A 10,289-nucleotide genomic window follows, 5' to 3' on the forward strand; every position below is an offset into this window, starting at 1 on the left:
AGCTGTGTTCCTTCTTTAACATCCACTGTAATTGTACAACCTCTGCAAATAATTAACTGAGTCTAACCAGACTCTTTAGCCTGCATTGAATCTTTATTATTAGTTCACTCCCTACCTCAAAAATTAATTTTCTCTCTCAGACCCATGCCCCTTTATTATAATAGATAATGTGACATTTTATCCCAAATAATTTGGTGGGAATACTAGAAAGAAAGGAGTTTCAGCCTGTTTGGGAAGAAGGGAAAGTCAGGGGAGACAAGAACTGCAAGAACATTCAGTCCCCATGCTGCAAGTTATAAGCTGATCACGTATACATTCATGCATACACATGTAGGTGTAGTCAACTCACTACTGCCACGTGCTGTGATCTGGTTTCAGCAGCCCAGGCTTTCCTAGCACTGAACTAGGAGATAAAACTGCATTGCTTGATCCCTGGAACCCCCGCCCAAAACGTGTGCTTGCCCTGTTGAGCTGGAGTGTGGCAGACATCTTTTGTGAAAAATCTTTTCTTTAGGATTTTTTCTGCTGAAGCTGAGAAGCTTCAGCAACAAATGTAAACAATTATCTGCTGCTGTGCAATGCAACAGGTCCACGTGTGATTGGCCCCTCTTGGATGTTTATAATTAATGGCCAATCAAGATGGAGCTATCTCAGACAGAGTCCAAGAGAGCTGCCTTTTGTTTTCATTCTTTCTTCTCTATTCTTAGCTTAGCCTTCTGAGGAAACCTTTCCTTTCTATTTCTTTTTAGTATAGTTATAATGTAATGTATATATACCATAAAATAATAAATCAAGCCTTCTAACACGGAGTCAACATTTTCATCTCTTCCCTCATCCAAGAACCACTGTGAACACAGGCACACTGGGGCTTTTAGGGGCAGATACAACCATAAACTTTGCTTAATAGTCCTGTAGTCTGCTCCAAACTGGGCCATTCCTCTGGGAGCAGACACACAGGGAGATGTTGAATTTTGCTAACAGCTCTCCTCTGTATACCTCAGCATCTCTCAGAGCTCTCACCCCTCCATCCTTTAGCCCACAGCCAGCTCTAAGTCCCAGGTATGGCAGTGCTGCCCAATGAGGTTTTTCCTCAGTGCTTTTGTGACACCAACCCAAGGATGCCCATGAGGCAAGGGGTGGCTGGGGCAGAATAGCCAGGGGGTGGCAAATATAGAAGTGGGAAGGCTACACAAGCTGTAGGTGTAGTTCAGCCAACAGAGAGGAAATAAGAAGGGAGCTGAAGTTTCCCATTAGTTGGACTCCCAGCAGTCTGTCACCATGGAAAGTAATTAAAAGCTCCCAACATAAGCATTTATTCCAGATAATCATGAAACTTAAGACTAAATGGGTGAGTGTCTGGTAAGGCAAATTCTTGCCAGGTGTAGGTTGCTTACTGCACTGTCTTGTACTCTGAAGCAAATACTGTTTGTGGCCCAGGGCCAGGAACAGCCCTTTGAGCTGAGGAACTCCTCCTGCTTGGACCAACAACAGACAAGGGTTGGAAAAAGGGGCAAGTGACATTTCTACTTGGAGTAAACCTCTCAGGAACTCATGTCCAGTCCTTTTCAGAGCCTGGAAAAGCGGTTTTTGTAAGTTGCCACTTATACTGAGATAGTGGATGTAGACTCTAGGGCTGGCTTGAGAGCACCCAATTCCTGTGAAGGGTTTGAAGAATTCACACAGTCTCATATGGTCTCAGTATGAACAAAGCAGTGAGAGAATGCAACACAAAACCGACCACAATTGAACTGATGAAGGTTTAAATGAGATTAAATCAACAAGGAAACAAAAGAAGTGTAAGTGCTGTCTTTATTCTGTGAAAATATAAAAGAAGAGCTAATCTGAAAATAAAATCCCCATGCAGAAGAAGCTACAGCAAAAAGGTCTAAGTTGCAAACCACTGCTGGGGTTTGCTGTGGGTTTTGCTCAACCCAGCACCAGTGAGAGTCAGAAAAGTGCCTTCTCCAGGATGAATCCTGATAGGACAGGAAGGAAGATCATGCGTGGAGGGGCACCCCCAGCACTGTACACCACGCTGTACATAGCAGAAGCTGGTCTGCATTGGAACCGTTTCAGCTTTATGTCCATCATCCCCAGGCTGTTTTTGCCATCTCCTACCATGGTGCATTCAGAAATGGTGGTGCAACCCTTCATGGCAGCTTTCAGAGACAGTCCGCCTGTGTAGGGAAATAGAAGAAATGCATGGCATGTATCAGGGGATCCAATCCCCCGTCATTAATCCCACCCTGGCCAGTGGAGTGCCCATTTCCAACCAGTTCATTACATCCCGTTGGTTCCAAACCCATCAGCACTATCTGTTCCCATCCCCTGAACAAAGCTGAGGAAACAGCAAGGCCATCTTGGTTTACTCGAAATACAAGTAATTTAAGGTTTGTCTTCTTTCTTTCTGCTAAATAAAGATGACTTTTAAAAATTCTAAACATTTAAATTTAAAAAGTGAAAATGTCTTAAGTAGTTCTCTTTCTCATGTTTAAAGATACTCCTGCCCAAACTTTGGCTTCCTAAAGGACTGTGTAGCAGTACACCAGGTATTCACTGTCTCCTTCTCTCTCTGCCCCTCTCATGACATTCAAACTGGATAACTTTCTCTCAGTCAGATTTGATATGGAGTTGAGAAGTCTCAGTGACAAGACAGCCTGAGCCATTTATTAAGAGGAATTATTTCTCAAAGTCTTTATAGGATTTTAGCCAAACCAAGAGAGAAACTTACTGACAGGCCCACTGAAACCTGAACATGTCCTTTGCCACCACTGGAGCATTTACAAGAGGAGACCCAAGCAGGTGCTGAGTGCTAACTCCCCATGCAGATATTCTTGCTCCTGCTGCTTGCTTTTGCCAGTGTTGTTCATGTGTCTCTGCTGTGCAGATTATAGAGGTCTGGAATTCTTTGTTGGACAATTTTATCTCAAATACAAATGAAGGCACTCCATTAGCTCCTCATCTTCCTGTGCTCCCCCACACTGCTGCTCTCTCTGCACAGTTTATCACACTGCACAGACCTTCCCCATTCACAGTGGCTGATCAATCAAGACAAGTTGGGAGGATTTTTTATTTCACTCATACACTGAATTAATTTTGCCACTCTATTTTCATTGCTGTGACTATGAAAATTCTTATTTTCCTTCATGTTGTCTCTGTGAAACATGATCTAATTCAGGGTTTTGACAGCACATTAATAAAGTCTATAGGAAGGACCTTCAGGCACCACATCATCACCGAGCAATATTATCAAGTCAAAGGAACTTCATCCATAACCATATACAAGATAATTGTTTTTCAGTCTGCTCCTACAGCTGGTTGCTGCCCTTTATTTCCATGGGTTTTTTCCTGCCTGCAGGAGCACAGGTGTGCCATGACAGGTGGAAATCTTTTACCTGCAGCAGGGGGGGAAAAGGAGAGTGACCAGAAAAATTGCTGTCTACTTTCCTCTCTCTAATTACAGGACCTAAGGTGGAAAAAAGATTTCTGATCGAGCTGTTCAAAGGCTGGACTTCAAGGCAGGGGACCTGTTCCTGCCTTTCCTCATGCAAAAGCACCACTGCAACTGTGTCTTTTCCCATATGACTGGTGTTACCCCATGGGAAAAGCAATGTTTCTGCAAAGCTCCATCTGATCCTCCACAGAGCTGGCAACTGGCTCAGATCCAGGCTCACCCTCATACATCCTAGCTAGGGCCAGCAGGTTCAGGGGCTTGGTCAGGTTTGTTACATGCCCATGTACCAGATTGCCCCAAGAAGCCAGTTCCACTCCAGATCTCAGTTATGCCATGTTATGAAGAATTCCAGCAATTATCCATGCTTGACTGGGAAGAAGGAAAGGAAAATGACACCTGCTCTTTGATCAGCCTAAAGTTTTCAGTTTTCAGCTTTAAGTTCCTTGTATGTTCTTCTTCAATTTTTATTTCACACCTTTTGCCCATTCTTATCTCAGTAGAACTTTATCTTAGACTAATTTCACCCACTTTACCAAGAAGATGAAAAACAGCCCCAAATGATAGGCAGTTACCTGCATTCATTAACCCAGCAAGGTCAACACATTGGTCTTCAGATCCAGTGCAGTTTACAACTTCAGTACCACACTGAAAGGAGTCCACACTGTAGCAGGCAGGACACTGGTATCCATTGGGCACGTCGTTGTCTGGTGGCACTGAAATGAAAGGCAGAGGCTGTAGCTGCTTTCAGTGAGGGAATGAGAGGAATAACACAGGTGATGGCCTCACCATGGGGTGGATCAGACAGAGAGGGGAAGGGCTATAAGGAAAATAAAGAGTTTACATGACACAGAGGTTGTCCGACAGTCATCACCCATGCAGCAAACCAAGTGGCTCTTTGCTTTCACCTTCCCATAGTTCACAGTGACAGGACCAAGGTTGCAGACGTGGGATGGCAGGCAGGACTTGATGGATGAAGAGATGGCCATCCCCCCTGTCATGAAGCAGAAGGCAATGCCAAGTTGTTCAACACAAAGTAACTCACTTCCCCTCCCGTTAGTTCATGTACCAACTTCTAGACACCTGTCCCAGGGCCTAAGAGGGACCCCCAAGCTCCCTTAGAAGCACCACTGTGAGCCAGGACACTGCAGAGATGATGGTGTGACACATGCCTCTGACCCAAAGCACAGGCTTGCTCAGCCTGTGTAAAATCTGCAGAGTGCACAGTCCGTCCCAGCCACAAGCACCCTGACATGGGCAAGTCCATCCCAGCCACAAGCATCCTGACAGGAGCAAGTCTCGTCTACCCATCAGCCAAGCCCGGAAGGTGTAAAGGGGAGGAGAATGGTTAAACTGAGTCTGCTGAAGTGCTTGAAGGATGAAAGGTGGGTGCAGCAGCAGAAGAAGGCAGGCACTGGAGCTGCAAGCACCAAAGCTGGTAGGATATGAGCCAGACTCCAATCTAAAAGGCAACAATCACATCACCGAGGCTGAACAATGGCTGAGGCCATACCTCTAACACTACTCAGTGTCCAGCTGTGTTTGGGCTCAGCACCAGCTTTGACTTATCAGCTACAGGAACGTGGTTACTGGTTGACAACATTTCCTCTGAGGACAAGCTGAAAGAGCTGGGGTTGCTAAGCCTGGAGAAGGGCAGGCTCCTCTAGAGACCTCATAGCAACTTCCAGTGCCTAAAGGAGCTACAAGAGGGCTGGAGAGGGGCTTTTGACAAGGACATGAACTAATAGGGCTAGAGGGAATGGCATCAGACTAAAAGAAGATTAGATATTAAGAAGAAATTCTAGACAATGAGGGTGGTGAGGCGCTGGAACAAGTTGCCAGGGGGAGCTGTGGGTGTCTCCCATCTCTGGCAGTGTTTAAGGCCAAGTTGGATGGGGCTCTAAGCAACCTGGTCTACTGGAAGGTCTCCCTGCCCAGAGCAGGGGGTTTGAAACCAGATGATCTTCAAGGTTTCTTCCAACCTAAACTGATTGATGATGATGATTACTATGATAAGGTGATAGCTCAGCCCTGGTGGCACTCCAGGATTGCATGGTGTCCCCATCCCTGCTTGAGGACAGGCAGGCTTCTCTCTCCACACATCTCCAGTGCATCCCCAGTACTGGGTGTCAGGACCTTGGTGTAAGTCAAGGTTGAGTCTCCCAACTTCCTGACTCAACTATTCACCTTCACCAGAATTAAAAGCCAGTGTCTCCCCTCACTATGAAGTTTTGGTCCTTTCCTCCACAGCTAAGAACCAGACCCTCCCAGTAGAAAACTGCTTCTCAAAATAGAAGAATAAAGAGCTTTTCCTATCCCAGACCATCCTGATCTCTGGGTCTTCTGTCAGTAAAAGAAAAAGGAACAGGTTATCCAAGGATGGACGGTACAGTGACAGAACCAGGGAGAGAAAGGCAAGTCCCTATGCCAGCCCCACTCTGAAAGCCACTCTGGCTTAGAGGATGTCTCACCTATTAGGACTTCATGCAGAATAATGCCACAAGTGTCTTCACCACCAGTGCAGGTTTTCATGGGGCCAGAGCAGCTTTTTCCCATGCTGTGACATACCTCGCACTGAAGGCAGGTCCCTGGGGAGAGGAGGACACATTCCTGAGCAGCAGTCTTAAGGAATCTCACTTCCTCTTTCACTGATATTTGATTTCAACATTGATCAGCACTTTTCACATTTCTCTTTCCTCATTTTTCATTGTGCAATCTGTGCTGGGCTTTTCCAAAGTTGCTGACGACAGCAGCCCTGCAAACCCTTCATCCTGGCAGGCATTCAGGTGTTCCTGGATTCACAGACCTCAGATTCTCTCTTTGTAGAGAATAAGGGCACCTGAGTGGCTGGGGAACAAGAGCTGCCAGCAGGCACTGGCTGTGCTCTGTCCAAACTGCAGGCTTTCTCTGTAAGCATTATCTCTTTGTTTATCTCTTTGTAGGCATTAGGGGAAACCACTTCACCAGATACCTGCTGGAACACTTTAGGCAGACCAGAATATCAGATACTCTTCAGGAAACACTTAGAAAGGAACAGCATGTATTTCAACAGAGAGCAAACAGGATCTCTTCCATGACACACACCCACAGAGTCCAGTGTGTAGATAAACAGGTCCAGGGCATGTACCACCTCCCTAAACCCAACTAAGGCACTTTGCAGTGGCCATGCCATCTGCTGTGACCCAAGTCCTCCAAGATAGCTTTGTTTTTCTGGAGCAGAGCTGAAGGACAGCTGAAATGACATTATGTCCAAAATGTCACACAGCCCTGGATATGAGTAAAATAAATGAGCTTGGAGATCGATTCAGTTTTCCAAAGGTCTGGCTGCCTCAGGGCAACCTGAGTCACTCTGGTGCCTGTCCTGGCTGTACCACCAGTGAGCACCACAGAAAACCAGACTGTGAGCTCACGTTGTTAATGCCAACACCCTCATCTGCACATTGGCTCATAGGATCAGAGATCCCCCAAGAGCAGTCACCCTCACCCCTCTGCAGTGCAAATCCCCCAAGGTGAGGAGGGTTTGTGGCTCAGATGGCAGCAATTGCCTCACACACTCCATTCCCAGACTTCTTTCATGTCTCACAACCCCACAGGTCCCAGTGAAAAACTCACCTGGGTCCAGGAAAGCCAGGAGGAAGCTGAGTCCAAGGGATACCCTCATGCTGATGGGACATAAGCACAGGCAGCTGCCAAGCCTCACCCAACAAAGCACTGTGTGCCACAAGGGCTTTATAAACTGGGAGGAAAGGGGTGTTTTAGGGAAGTAGAGGTTGGGGAAGTTTTCTGATCATTATATATATACTGCTGGGCACTAACACCAGTGTTTGCTTTTTCTTTTAAAGCACAGGTTTTCCCTTTTTCTTCACATGAGTGATGCTGTTTGGTTTTGCCCTATTTAGAGCGTGCATCCTGTGGGGTAAGACTGGCTTTCCTGGTGATACCAGGCATGTCTCTGGTAAAGACTTTGAGCGATGTTCAGCCTCCCCCATCTATATGGATGATGGAGAGGAAACCATTTGAAAAGCCCTGGTGCTCTCACTGTCAGGCCCAAAAAAACAAAGTACAGCAAGGAGCAGCCAGGAAATTCCCCTGTTGAGTTTTTGGTGGCTGGTTTCCCATTTTGTTATTCTTATCATAGAGTCAGGAGCTCTCATGCTCACAGTACAGCGTGAAAGCAGCAGTGCCAAAGCAGTGAAGTTCTTCTCCAAGCTAGAGTGCAGCTCCAGTTTGCAAAGTGACTGCCAAAGCACAGCTTGGAGCAGGCTCAGTCAAGGGTTCTTGGGGCTGAATACGTCAGAGCAGCAAAGCCACTACTCCAGGGTTTGTGTTTTGATATAAAACACTTGGCAGTTGATAAGGAAGTCTCCTATGGTCCTTCCGGGCTTTAAATTAAACCAAGTCAGCATAGAGAAATTATGGATGCAAGACAGCCTGGTCCCAGATCGGGTAAGGTTATAGCAGTTTGCCATGCCCTGGCATCTCATGATGGGCTAATGACAAGTGGCAGTGACCAACTTGGCACTGGCCCACAGGGTCCCTGCCCCATGGGCAGGTTTTACCAGGATGTGCTGCCTCACTGAAACCACACCCTACTCTGAAGATATCCTTTTGTCCTGTACCATATTGGACACAGACCCCCCAGGACTTTTTGCATTGACCGATGGGAAGAACTGAAGTGCCCTCATGCTCCTTTCCCATTTGAGAATAACGTCTTCAAAGGACAGCTGTCCTTTGACATTTCCCAATATATTTAGTCCAGTGGGACCACTTTCTTAGCTAAGCCCACAGTGCTGTAAGAATGGGAATCACACTGGGTAAGAGCCTTGGTCTCCCACTGTCCATAAAGCTGATATCACAGGGAAACCATGGAGAATTATATCTTCACCCAGAAATTATTTTTCAGCTCAGAAATGGTCTCATGCTGCAGTAGATATGTTAAAATCAAATCAAAGTCCTGACTGCAGCCTGTTCAGGATTAAAATTAATTTCTTATTGGTCTTAAACCTCACAAAGAATAAAATCATGTCCCCAGGCAGGCAGGGGTACGTAGATAGGGGTGATTCTGCCATTTGACTAAATATGGGACTGCAGATACAGATAGGAAGATGAGAAGATGTGACTGCCTCTGGTGGTTTTAATTTCATGCCCTTTCATTTAAGATGATTAGTGAAGTGCTTGGGGGCTTTCCCTGAACAATATGAGCACACTAGTCTCACTGAATCATACAGAACTCACCTGTTTTCCACCTCTCAGGGAGGGAAGGTATGAAGATGCAGCCTTTTTGTGTGCTTTTTTAGGGATGAAATCAAGCACAGCAAGGAGGAGGCACCATCTGCAGGAATAACAGACCTGGAAAATAACACTTATTAGAGAAGGTGAAAACAAAGGTGATCAGGGTACTCCCAGTCACATCATACAGGTCTACAGGGCTGGAGAGGAAAAACTGTGATGGAGGGTTTACATTAGGTATTGGGGGAATTTTCAAACAGTGACAAGAGTGAAGCTGATTGCCTGGGAAGGTGTGGATCCTCCATCCTGGGTGGCTTGGAAAAACAGACTAGACCAGTATTTATTAGGGGATTATATCAGTTGATAGGATCCTGCTCCAGGGCTGAGAGATGGATTAGATGCTCTCTCTCAAGATTCCTTCTAAATTGGTTCTTATATTTTAATTTCATGGTGTGCATAAAGTGCCTGCCATCTGCAGTGTGTCCGTGTTTCCAGAAGGAGAGAAGGATGATAACACAGCATTCACATCTTCAGGGAGGTGAGACAGAGGCTGGGGTGGTCAGAGAAATCTGCGACACAAGAAAAGTTAAAAATCCAACCCTGAAAATAGCATTGGTAGGAAGGGGAGATGAAAAGAGACAAAATGAAAAGGAAGATCATTCTATGATCAGCAGAAGAAAGACATCCCTCTAGATGCTAGAGCATCTAAAAAAATATATGTGAATTTGTCCTGCAGAGTTGTAGTAGAAAATTCCAATGGGTTTCATAAAACCAGAGAATTGTTTAGGTTGGAAAAGACCTTTAAAGACATTGAGTCCAGCCATCAATCTAATCATGCCAACCCTACCAATAAACCATCTTCTTTAATGAAATATCTACATATCTTTTAAGTACCTCCAGGATGGTGATGCCACAACATCCCTGGGCAGCCTCCAGTGCTTGACCACTCTTTCTTTGAAGAAATTTTCTTAATATCCAATAAAAATCTCTCATGGCACAACCTAATGCCATTTTCTCTCATTCCAAGAGCTCAAACATAAAGGTATCTCTTCAAAGCATGAAAATAATATATCAGATTTACATCACAGCTGAAGAACCCAGGTCAGAAAGCTCTGAAAAATAAATCAAAGTGACAAAATTGTGACAAAGAAAGTAAAGGTTAGAAGAGCTGGGGTTAACAGTTCCTGTAGGAGATACTGAATGAAAGCCTTGCACAGTTCTAATTGGTGTTCAAAGGGAGGATTCCTAAGAGAAATTTGCAATGTTGGCTTTAAAAAAGAAGAAGTGAGGTCAGAGCTAAGGATAAACCCTCTGATGGTGAGATCAGCTGGGGCCAGAGGAGCACCCTTTTCCTGTGATGAAACACTTGAGAAGGAGCCAGGAGGAGAGGATGTGCCTGGGTGAAGGGTGAATCCAACAGAGCCCCGGACCCAGGCAAGCACAGGGTGGCTGCCAGCCCTTGTCCCTCACAGTCACTGCAGCATGGTGACAAGGGCTCCCCTCCAGCTGCCCAGAGCCAGCAAAGCCCTTTCTGCAATGGCAGAGACGTTGATGCTCAGTATGAAGCCCTGTACACAAGGCTGGGGTGCTCAGCTGCATCCAAAGGGTC

The 10,289-nt window shown here is 45.8% G+C and overlaps 1 protein-coding gene across 1 annotated transcript; it reads right to left on the reverse strand.

Moving 5' to 3' along the window:
* Positions 1–1,792: 1,792 nt before the first annotated feature.
* LOC135459772 (phospholipase A2 inhibitor NAI-like) lies at positions 1,793–7,197 on the reverse strand. The gene is made up of 5 exons (XM_064736100.1): positions 7,064–7,197; positions 5,923–6,039; positions 4,296–4,445; positions 4,027–4,167; positions 1,793–2,177 (listed from the first exon to the last, which is right to left on the reverse strand). Exons 1-5 carry the CDS (start codon positions 7,110–7,112, stop codon positions 1,948–1,950), a joined length of 687 nt encoding a protein of 228 aa, XP_064592170.1. The 5' UTR covers positions 7,113–7,197; the 3' UTR covers positions 1,793–1,947.
* Positions 7,198–10,289: the final 3,092 nt, after the last annotated feature.

This window comes from Zonotrichia leucophrys, chromosome Z (genome assembly GCF_028769735.1).
Source record: "Zonotrichia leucophrys gambelii isolate GWCS_2022_RI chromosome Z, RI_Zleu_2.0, whole genome shotgun sequence".
Taxonomy (NCBI): domain Eukaryota; kingdom Metazoa; phylum Chordata; class Aves; order Passeriformes; family Passerellidae; genus Zonotrichia; species Zonotrichia leucophrys.